A 12,407-nucleotide genomic window follows, 5' to 3' on the forward strand; every position below is an offset into this window, starting at 1 on the left:
TGTCATACACTTCATTTAACCAGGGTACACTTAGGGCTACGTACCCTGTTTCAGGAATCGGACACAGCCATCCATCAATGGCTCCAATACAGCCCGTAATTGCCCTTCCTCCACTAATCGTGCGAAATTCAGCAGCGGCAACATTCATTTCACCATCGGTGCACGGGAAATGTAGAGCTAAACGAGGGCAAGTGCTGATAGCACGTAACACAGCATGTAGAATACGGTAGAAACCAGAAGACTGCATGCTTCTGATTGGAGGATTTTCCGTGCGACCCAATTCGCTCTGATGCGATCATATTTTTACACGCGACGAATTCGTCGCATTGACGCCTTTTTATAATCTCTTTTACATGCGACCACTTTCCCCTTTAACCAATCATAAGAGAGAATTTGTTCGCATGCGACGAATACACTCGGTTGAGAATGGGCAAGTGTTGATAGCACGTAACACAGCAAGAGCGTCGTAGAAGTCTCCAAAGGCCATGTCCTTCACCTTATGGCCTCCTTCCCCATAGCAGGAGTGGCGGAGAGCGTGGTGGACGATCGCGGCGTCGGAGACGCGCTTACTTATGGAGCAAAACGCAGTCACTGCACCTCACATATTCCAGAAGAACCGTTATTCCAGAGTAGTTCGTATTATCACACGAGCAGCTCTTGGAGAAACAGAGAGGCTGTGGAAAGATGCGGAGAAGATAGTAAACAGCGGGGTTCAGCGTAGCAAGTGCTCAGGTGTTTTCCGTGTCGTACACGGCAGACCATGCCTGCACGAATTAATTTCGATCGTCGAGTCCAACGGGCAACGGTTCTTAGCTCCTCATGATTTCGACAGGCATTGGTGGATTTATAGGGATCAAGATAAGCACACTGTGCCAAGAATTCAAGAACCAGCTACAATCCGCACGATTAGAAAGGGAAAACGACAAGCCCAGCATCGAAAGAATCAAGGCAAAAGAGGAACTGGACGCGAGCCAAGTTTCAGTGAGCGCATGGATTTGAGTCATCCTGCTACTCCACCTACAATGGTAGGTCTGCCCCCGATTGATATGCAACAGTTCGGCAGTTACGAAGGAGACGTAATTTTAAGTTTCGAAGACGCTTTCCTACCACCGCGTTCATGGGGTTTTGCCGGCCGTATCCCCTTTACTGACCAGCAGCCGAACCCTAAACCCTAATGCGATGTAATGAGATTTACTCTACCTACTGGCCGCTACCGTGGACTCTGCTCTTGTGCGAACGCAAACTACTCGCCACGGAGTATTCGACGTTGGGGCACAACTCGCATTTGAAGACACCCTCCTTGCCCTCGCGCTTTCGCTTCAACCGGTTCGAAGCTCCATCGGGATTCTGCTCACACAAATACCGATGTTTGCGCAGCCCAGGCCCTTTTAGCATCTTGACACCGCAGAAACCACACACACCATGGCTCGGAAGAACATTTTGGACCACATCAGGTGTCCAGTGCACGTCGTCGTAGCTTAGATAGCAGTGTACACGGTAGTTAGTTTTGATGAAAGCAACACCGCTGTGAATGAGATCTCCTCTAAAGATTAGGCAAAATCCCACGGGAATTTCCACAATGCGCTCTTTGCTGTCGTCCCTGGCAGCGAAGCATCCGTCGAAGACTCGAAGCCTCGTATTGGGCTGCAAAGCTAGCACCATGCTTGCTGGAACACCGCCGGGATGGGCTGCGCGGGCACGAGCTATGTTGTCGCCTTGGTAGTCCTGGTGGGCCTCCTGCTCTGTTTCGCCTGGCTTCGAGCGCATGAACGAGAATACGCCTGGCTTCCAACCCGGGTGCAGCATTCCAATGACTACAGCCAGCGCCTTACGCAGCTCCAAGAGAGCTGGCGACAACGCAGCACTATCCACGCGAGACTGTTGGCGGTAGGAGTCGTCGCCACCTCCGACACAATTGAAAACCCCAGTGTACGTACGGGCCTTAGCTTCGGCTAGTAGTGTAGGTATAACGCGATCCGGTAGGACGAGGCCCACGGCCAGATATCCATTCGGCAGCAAGGGCCCGGTGACCGAGTTCATGAGTTTGCATAGAATCTGAAAGTGAATGCGAAAAACGTTTTTGTTTTTGCAACGGGAACGGTCGTTGGGACGGGAACGATTTGCAACGGGAACGGTCTCTGCAACGGGAACGATTTGCAACGGGAACGGTCTCTGCAACGGGAACGGTTTATACTGGTATTTACAAGTACAGATACCGGTAAACTGTAGTTTTCCTTACTGCTCTTTTTATGCGAGGGCCCTCCGGATGAGGGCCCGCATAAAAATACCTTCTGGCAAATTACCTGTGCACCAAGTTTGTTCAAACGTTGATGTCAAAAACCGAATTCGGTACCTGTTAAAGTTTAACGCAGAAAATGATGACAAAAACCGAATACGGTACTTGTTAAAGTTTAGTGCAGAAAATGATGATAAGTTCAATGTAAGGACACGTTAATTTCTAATCAAGAGAAAAAATCTCGTTCTGATAGACTCCTGGAACATTCTCGTAAAAGCGTTTTTTTACGAGCTGGTTCAAGATAACAGTGTTTTTTTACGAGAATGTTCCAGATTGATTTGGAGTCAGTGCTTGTTCTAAGTAGCGTCAAGGTACAAACTTTAAGCATTTAAAGCTGCTCATTTTGGGTTCAGTGTACAGTACGTATTCGGCAGCATTCTTCTGTCTGATACTAGAAATGGATTTGTTCTCTTGATTATCCTATGACCCAGTACATGTACAGTATTGTTGTACAGGGTGCATGCAGTCTGTTTCCCAAAAGGTACTGTAGCACTGATTTATCGCACCATCTGGTGATACGAGAGCTTGGTTGCATGTACCGGTATCCGTGATATTCTGAAGAATGGATCTCGGCAATACCGGTAGCTTTATTAAGCGATAGGTAATGGACGGCACCGCGCACTCGCACGGTCAAGGTGCACATGTGTAATCGTTTAAGCTATTAATACTACACTCCACCGACGTACCAGGTACTACGCTCTAGGTATTAGAAAACCGAAGGCCCCAGGATGCGCCCCCCCCCCCCAGGGGGGGGGGTATCCTCCAAAAAGGGTGGTTACAATCAAGATAATCACATGCGAAGAGAGCTCAGCACAGACCGCTGCACTCTCGCTGTAAATAACCTGCATGCGCAAATCAACATGTAAATACATACCAGGATCTCAGCGAGAAACATACCATTTTTCCTGGGCAAGACTCAAGTACCGTATGTGCTTGTCCGAAAGAATGGATCTCGGCAATACCGGTAGCTTTATTAAGCGATAGGTAATGGACGGCACCGCGCACTCGCACGGTCAAGGTGCACATGTGTAATCGTTTAAGCTATTAATACTACACTCCACCGACGTACCAGGTACTACGCTCTAGGTATTAGAAACCCGAAGGCCCCAGGATGCGCCCCCCCCCCAGGGGGGGGGTATCCTCCAAAAAGGGTGGTTACAATCAAGATAATCACATGCGAAGAGAGCTCAGCACAGACCGCTGCACTCTCGCTGTAAATAACCTGCATGCGCAAATCAACATGTAAATACATACCAGGATCTCAGCGAGAAACATACCATTTTTCCTGGGCAAGACTCAAGTACCGTATGTGCTTGTCCGAAAACGACTGCCTTTTTGTTTGGTAGAGTAATTTATGGCCACAGGGCAAACACGCGCTACCAATAATACAACACTGTTCAAATCGAGAAAAGAAAATCAAGTTTTACTATGATTACACACCATTTTTAAACTAATGTCTGTAAGCAAATTTCTACAGACTTATTATTCAAATTTCCACAGACTTATTATTCAAATTTCCACATGCATGCATTTTTCTGGCCAGAATACTTTTAAAAAGTGCAAAATTTACCAGCGTTTTGTACATCAATTGAGCTTTTTAGCAGTGAGGTTACGGTACACCAATGCTTTAGTATAATAATTAAGATCCATGTTTGTACATGTAACAATTTTGTAGGAAAATGTGTCATGCGAGACTAACAATTGGGACTGATGTTTCTCCTTTATTTAATTTGTTTTACGGGGTGCTCTTTGTCTTGCACAGTGAATGAGTGGCTGCTTACAAACACTTCCACAAACGACGACGGCCCCCCGCGAACGAGCGGTACGCAAGGGATTGAACAACGCATGCGTACATGTAGTTTGCATGCGTTGATTACCAATACTTATTGTGAAACGATTGGGTGAGAGTCGATTTCGCAGTACCGGTACAGAACTGCACCCCGTTTTCGTGCCCTTGGACCTTCGATAAATTTCCGGATATGATGATCCTGAATCTAAATGAACCATATTTTGTATGCTAAAATCTTATTTATTTGCAAATCCTATATGGTCCACCTTCCCGAAAACGGGGTGCAGTACTGTATGTGTCTGTACTGGATATGATGGTTCATTCGAAAAGAGCCAGAACTTGAATACGGTACGGTTCATATGAGTAGCAACGACCGACGTTTACAAAACCCATACTTAGAGCTCGTTTTGTTGTTGTTGCTAGCGGTAAATGCCGAAGTGAGTAGATTAAAGTCAATTAGATCTGTCCTCTTGTCAAGCGCTCCTGGCCATCCACCAGATTAACCGGTTTGGGAACGGTCCATCGTGGAACGCTCAGCCGGTTAACTGAACCGTGCAGAGTCGGTGTGAATTAACACTCCCACTCACCGCTACTGCACGGCGTTCGTCTTCGTTAAGGATCGCTACTCAGCGGCGTTCCTCTTCTTGATCCCGCTTGCCTCGCGAAGGAACGCTAGCGACTTCGTTCCAAGCGCCTTCGTCAGCATGTCGGCAAGTTGGCGCTTCGTGTCGACGTAGTCCACCTTGATCGTAGAGCGTTCCACATTCTCCCGAATGAAGTGATGTCGGATGTCCACGTGCTTGGTCCTAGCGTGATACCCAGCGTTACTTGCAAGAGCGATAGCACCTTGATTGTCCTCCCAGACCTGCGTCGCTCCCACTTGCTCGTGACCCATGTCCTTGAGAATAGCACGTGTCCACAGTACCTCTTGCGTACACAGACTCAGAGCCATGTACTCTGCTTCCGCTGAGCTGAGTGCAACCGTTCTCTGGTACTTGGACTTGAACACAACCGGAGCGTTCCCAATCATGACCATGACACCTGATACAGAACGCCTGTCGTCAATGTTGCTTCCCCAGTCTGCGTCCGTGAACGCCTCTGCCTTGACACCTTGCGTTCCACTTTGGTAGACGATACCGTGCTGCCAAGTTGTCTTCAAGTACTGGAGGACCCGTATCGCTGCCTTCCAGTGTTGCGTTCCAGGATTCTCCAGGAAGCGTGACAACTGCGTTACAACGTACGCAATGTCCGGTCGAGTGCATGTTGTGATGTACATCAGGCATCCGATCAAGGAACGGTACGGTCTTGACTGCATTTCACGTCGTTCCTTCTCCGTGGCTGGCGACATCATCTTCGACAGCTTCATGTTTGACGCGCATGGGTTATCCAACATCTTGGCGTTCCGTTGGTTGAAGCGTTCTACAATGTCGTCAATGTACCGAGTTTGCTTGATCATCAGCGTTCCAGCTGCCTTATCATGATCAATCTCCATCCCCAGGATGAACTTTGCCTCGCCAAGCTCTTTCATCTTGAAGGCACTCTTCAGAGCGCCCTTTACTTCGCGAATCTCTTCGCGTGTCTTCGCCGCAATGATCATGTCGTCCACATACAGGCACACGTACACGAATGCGTCCCTGGAACGCTTGACGTAGACACACTGGTCGGCTCCACAACTCTTGAAACCGCTCCGCAGGAACACACGATGGATAGTCTTGTTCCATGCACTTGCAGCTTGCTTCAAACCATATATGGCCTTTAGCAGCTTGCACTTCATGCCTTCAGCGTTCTTGAGACCAAGTGGAACGTCCATGTAGACCAAATCCACTAAACCACTGTTTAGGAACGCTGTGTCAGCATCCAGTTGCTCCATAATGTAGTCGCATGCCACACACACAGCGAGTACAACTCGAATCGAGTTCATGTTTGCAACAGGAGAATACGTCTCAAAAAAATCGATTCCAAACTTCTGCTTGAACCCTTGAGCTACTAGGCGTGCCTTGTAACGGATAACACGACCGTTTTCGTCACGCTTCTTGGTGAACACCCAGCGACATCCAATGGAACGCGTAGCCGTTCCACATGGAACCAATGTCCACGTTCCGTTCTGGGAATGAGAGTGTAACTCAGCCTTCATAGCCCGACGCCATTCAGCTGCTTCATCACTGGCGATAGCTTCTGCGTACGTGTTCGGCGTATCCGGGACGCCTCCGATGCTGGCCGCGTATGCCAACACTGCCTCTGCGAGTAAACAGTCTTCATCGATCCTAGGACGCTTCGGAGACGGCGGTCCATCACTACCTCTTTCAGACTGGCGTTCCACATCGTCATCGTAGCCGTTCCCAAGCAGAAACACCGGTTCCCGAGGTCGGGTTGAGCGTTCCGTTTCAGGATGGAAAATTATCCGGTCCTCTTGGAACGCAGGAGGTTGTGAGCGGTACGTTGCCAGCTCCAGTCCGCTCGAACGGCGTTCCTCCGGTGCGGGTAGCTGTGGTAGCCCGGCGTTCCGTTCCGGTTCAACATCGTCCATCTCAATGTCTTGAGCAGGTTCTTCCGCTTCTTCCATCGGTTCATCTTGAACAGACTGTCGTTCCACTTCTGAAACCGGAACCACGGTATCGTCATTGTTCCTTGTCACATGGATGATCGTTCCAGAAGCTGGCGACGGCGTGTCATAGATACCGCCCACCTCACGCTCGTCCAGCTTTACCGATCGTGACACCTTGACCTTGGATGCATCCAAGTCGTAGACACGATACCCTTTTACGTTCTCTGCGTATCCGAGGAACGTGCACCTGAAGCTCTTGGGTTCCAACTTCGTTCTCTTCACGTCATCCACGTGAGCGTACCCTTGTGATCCAAACACGCGTAGGTGTTCCATCCGTGGCTTCACTTGGAGCGCCAACTCATATGGCGTGACATCCGAGTTGGATGTGTTCGTGGAACGGTTGATAAGGTACACTGCAGTACTCACCGCTTCAGCCCACCACTCCGTCGACATAGACTTGTAGTGTAGCATGCTTCGTGCCTTCTCCATGATGGTACGGTTCATGCGCTCCGCAACACCGTTCTGCTGAGGGCTGTATGGAACGCTGCGTTGATGCACGATGCCATTCCGCTGACAGAGTTCCAATACCGTCTTGTTCACAAACTCCGTTCCATTATCGGAACGCAGGCACTTCAATCGTTCCCCCCACTGATTTTCATACAGCGCCTTGAACTCCTTCAGCTTGCTGCCCACCTCACTCTTGCTCTTCATGAAGAATGTCACGACATACCTTGAGTAGTCGTCTACAAAGGTCAGCACGTACTTGGCACCCCCCTTTGAGAGCGTTCTCATTGGTCCCATAACGTCCGTGTGTACTACTTCCAACACACGCGTTGTCTTCGTCAGTGATCGTGACGGGAACGCCGTCACGGTCTGCTTTCCCTTCATGCATCCACCGCACAAAGTCTCGCACCTCCTTCTCACTTGCGGGATACCGGTCGTGGAACGCTGGGTCTTCGTCAGTGCGTCCTTGTTGGGGTGACCCATGCGAGCGTGCCAAAGCTCCCACTCGCTGTCTGCATCGGCGTATTCCACGAAACGGGCCACCTCCTGCTGACAGTCCAAAAGGAACGCCTTACCGACCTTCTTCCCTGACGCTATTGCAGCGTCCCGTCCCCAAATTACACAACTGGAACGCTGGAACTCCACACTCATACCGCGTTCCGCGAGCTTCCCGACTGACAATAAGCGTCTATCGAGCCCGGGGATGTGGAGCACGTCCACCATACGGATGCGTCTACCGTCCAAACCAGTCAACTTGACCGTTCCAGTTCCTGCGACGTGCAGCTTCTTGCCGTCTGCAATCGTCACCTCCATGCTAGTGTCCAACGACTTGTACTCAAACAGGTCGTTCCGGTGTTGGGTCATGTGCGACGTCGCACCGCTATCAATCAGCCACCCGGCCGAGCGTTTCCCCCCAACTGCAAACACTGCATCGTCTTGGCTACCCTTCTTCGTAGCAGGACAGTCCCGCTTCATCTGACCCACTTGGTCACAGTTGAAACACTTGCCCTTGAAACCAACGTTCCGTTTCGGACCGTTCCATTTTCGATCGTTCCATTTTTGACCGTTCCCTCGGCCGTTCCGGAACTTGCCTGCGTTCCCATTCACTTGGAACGCCTTCTCCATGGTTTCCTTCTTCTCGAGTCGCTCGTACTCCTTCAACAGCTTTTCCTTGGCCCCGATGAGCGTCACACCCTTGGCGTTCTCTACGATAGACGATATGAGCTCATATTCGGCGGGGAGGCTGCTCAGCAGTACCACCAGCTGACGTGCCTCGTCCATGGGCTCTCCCAGCGTCTGCAAACCGACGATCAGCTCATCAAACGCATCCAGATGCTTGGCCATAGACGATCCGCTCTCCATCTTGAACTCGTGCAGTCGACGCGTCATCGTCACGCGGTTGTGGAGCGTGGTGCGATTGTAGAACTCGCGGAGCGTTTCCCATGCTTCCATGGAACGCGTCGCCGACCGGATCTTGGTCTGGTGCTGGAGTTCCACACCCTGGGCGATGATGCCAAGCGCCTTGGCATCGTTGACGAGCCACGCCTCTGTGATCTCGTTATCAGGCTTGACGACTTGAATATGCGCAAGCAAACCCTTCCTGGCTAGTGTCATGCGCATATTGTACTCCCAATGGAAGTAGTTCCCACTCCCTAGGAGGACTTCGGCGCGCTTGGTAGTCGTCATGGTCTTGAGCGTTCTTGCGAGGAGCGTTCCGGTCGAGTTGAGGTTGCGGCTGTTAACCTGTTGTTGTTGTTAGCGGTAAATGCCGAAGTGAGTAGATTAAAGTCAATTAGATCTGTCCTCTTGTCAAGCGCTCCTGGCCATCCACCAGATTAACCGGTTTGGGAACGGTCCATCGTGGAACGCTCAGCCGGTTAGCTGAACCGTGCAGATTCGGTGTGAATTAACACGTTTCCTTTTATCGCATCATTCGAAAAGAGCCAGAACTTGAATACGGTATGGTACATATGGGTAACAATGACCGACGTTTACAAAACCCATACTTAGAGCTCGTTCTCGTTTCCTTTTATCGCCCCACATCCGAACACGTTTTCACGATTATGAAAGTCAAGTGTCGCATCGGCATTATAAATAATCACTTTGCAGTTTGATCTAGCCGTGTTCTCTTCATAGGTAAGCACTGTAGCACTGCAGAATCAGTATCAGGCATAGTAGTAGTAAGTTGGCCATGACATTGATACCCCTGATGCTAAGGCCGCCTCCTAAAAATAAACTTCGTTTAGTAGTATTAATTGTATTTAATTCATGAACACTTCGTAGTCAGGAAATGGATGGTTCCAAGTACAATTTCGAAGTAGTGTTTTCCAGTTTTGAGCCACTTTCCGTTTTTGCTTTGTAGCTCACCGCCATACATTTCGAGCTGTACAGCTAATGGCATTTCTAAAACATGCCAAAAATAAAACTCAACTGAAAGTAAATTTACTTCATAAGTAGTAATATCCAGCAGAAAACTCAGCCAGTTTTTTTTCTACATTAAATTTAACAAGGAGAAAAGGTTTAATCGTTTCTAAGTGCGAGGAGCAGTTTCTAACGAGGCGACTACTCGACCAGCGAGAGCGCAAGTGTCGCAGGTAAAGCGTCCGCACAACCAGGTGGCAAAGTACATTATGACACCACCTCGTCACACCCTCATTTTTCGCTTAAGTACTCTCTCTTTCTTTCATTCCAGAATTCAAGGAAAGATGGTGTTGCTTTCACTACAGTGCGCGGTTGTAGGCCAGGCAGGAAGCTCGTTCGATGTGGAGATCGGCGATGGTGCGAAGGTGAGCGCGCTGAAGAGGGAGATCAAGAAGGAGAACGCATCGACGATCACATGCGACGCCAAGAACCTGCAGCTCTTCCTGGCGAAGACGGAGGGCGGCGCGTGGCTGTCGAGCGTCACTGAAGATGTGAAAAAGCTGAAGAAGGGGGAGAAGACTGCTCTCGTCGAATCTCTAACGCAAGAAGAAAAGGAGCTGCAGGGAGAGTCCGGCCTCAAGAAAGTGTTGGTGGGGATGCTGCCGCCATCCACCGATGAAATCCACGTGCTGGTGGTGGTTCCAGATGGGGCTGGTGGTTCAGCGAGTGACACTTCCAGGATGGATCGTCTATTCGATAAGGTCGACAAAGTGTATGAGCACACTGTGCTGTCCAAGCGTACGCGATATGTCCACTTAGAAATGAACTCAGCCAAGGGAAACATCCTTTTGAACGATTTGAAAATTCGGATTTCGCCTGTGGACACAGTTAAATTTGCCGGTGGAGTTCCGACTCCAGCAAAGGAATTCAAGTGGAAAAGTGACCGTACCGAGGAGCAGCAAAAGGAACCTTATCGTGAGTACGTGGTAGCCAACATTGGCGATGTCTTGACGAATAACAAGCTTTGCGTGGTTGGTGTGGAAAAAGGCGTAAACATCCTCACCGTTGAAGTCCCTGGTCGCGATATTGTTCTTGCTGGTCGCACGGATATGATTGTGCTGAGTGATATAGCCCAGAAGTTTCCACATTACTTGCCTCATTTGCCTGGAGTGAGGATGTTGATCGAAGTGAAAAAGGTGGTGACAACAGCGTCCGAGTTCCAGGCTTTGTCGGAATTGATTGCATTGGATATCATCGTTGAAGAATCAGTGATGGCACTGCTCACGAACTTGACAAACCATTGGCAATTCTTTTGGGTCTCCAGGAAGAGCGACGACCGTGCCATCATAGAGACTACAACCTTAATCGCGCCAGGTGAAGCATTTGCGGTGATTAGGACTCTGCTTGACCAGTCACCGAGTGCAGGTGCCGAGGTCAGCCTTCCGTGCTTTGAAAAACCTGTGAAGCGTCAGAAGCTATCCCAATTGCTGCCGTCCATCAGCGAGGCTAGTGGGAGTAGTGGGATCCGTGAGAGCATCGAACGATATTATGACATCGCCAGTATGTTAGGTCCCGACTTGGAGATGGCGCGTGCTGTGGCTAGCCAGGTTGCTCGATCTATTCCTACTTTGAGTTATTTCAGCTGATTCTTGCTGCGGCATTCTGCATTAATAAAATTCTTTTTATTTCTGACAAATAAAATGTTCTAGTATAATATAAAGTCCAATGACATACACACCTGAACAGTATCAACTGCACAAGGAGCGCATCAGAGCCGCTCAGAAGCGCTACTACCTGAAGACGCGCGAGACTCGCTTAGCGTACCAGAAAGGCTACGACGATAAGAACAGAGATTACATTCGTTCCAAAGCCAAAAGACGAACTTAACGAAAGTGTCGAAAGCGAACCTAACACCGAAACCGAACTTTGCTAATTAATTATTTTTTCGCAGATAAAAAGTCAATCTTGATATAGCTGATGCATAACATAGACAACACCACGCTAAAGATATTGACCGACTCTTCTTTCCTTAGATGCGAGTGGCTTTCTGTTGATATGCACCAACTCTGCACGGTTCGGCTAACCGGCGTGACGTTCCAAACTGGACCGGTCCCAAACCGGTTAATCTGGTGGATGGCCAGGAGCACTGAAGTTTAGAGGACAGATTTAATTGACTTTAATCTACTCACTTCGGCATTTGCCTTTAACAACAACAACAGGTTAACAGCCGCAAACGCTCAACTCTACTGGAACGTTCCAAAATATGACGACGACCAAGCGCGCCGAAGTCCTCATCGGGAGTGGGAACTTCTTCCACTGGGAGTACAATATGCGCATGACGCTAGCCAGGAAGGGCCTGCTTGCGCATATTCAAGCCGTCAAGCCGGAGAACGAGATCACCGAGGCGTGGCTCGTCAATGATGCCAAGGCGCTCGGCATCATCGCTCAGGGAGTGGAACTCCAGCATCAGACTAAGATTCGGTCGGCCACTCGTTCCATAGAAGCTTGGGGAACGCTGCGAGAGTTCTATAACCGCACCACGCTCCACAACCGCGTGACGATGACGCGTCGACTGCACGAGTTCAAGATGGAGAGCGGATCGTCTATGGCCAAGCATCTGGATGCGTTTGATGAGCTGATCGTCGGTTTGCAGACGCTGGGAGAGCCCATGGACGAGGCACGTCAGCTGGTGGTACTGCTGAGCAGCCTCCCCGCCGAATATGAGCTCATATCGTCTATCGTAGAGAACGCCAAGGGTGTGACGCTCATCGAGGCCAAGGAAAAGCTGTTGAAGGAGTACGAGCGACTCGAGAAGAAGGAAACCATGGAGAAGGCGTTCCAAGTGAATGGGAACGCAGGCAAGTTCCGGAACGGCCGAGGGAACGGTCAAAAATGGAACGATCGAAAATGGA

General features: G+C 49.7%; 1 protein-coding gene across 1 annotated transcript; it reads left to right on the top strand.

Moving 5' to 3' along the window:
* Positions 1–9,829: 9,829 nt before the first annotated feature.
* Positions 9,830–11,192, top strand: PITG_18503 (Crinkler (CRN) family protein; the record flags this gene model as incomplete). The annotated part of the gene is made up of 1 exon (XM_002997575.1): positions 9,830–11,192. The coding sequence occupies one exon, from the start codon at positions 9,840–9,842 to the stop codon at positions 11,139–11,141; it is 1,302 nt and encodes a 433-aa protein (XP_002997621.1).
* Positions 11,193–12,407: the final 1,215 nt, after the last annotated feature.

The sequence above is a fragment of the Phytophthora infestans genome, genomic scaffold, assembly GCF_000142945.1.
Source record: "Phytophthora infestans T30-4 supercont1.69 genomic scaffold, whole genome shotgun sequence".
Taxonomy (NCBI): domain Eukaryota; phylum Oomycota; class Peronosporomycetes; order Peronosporales; family Peronosporaceae; genus Phytophthora; species Phytophthora infestans.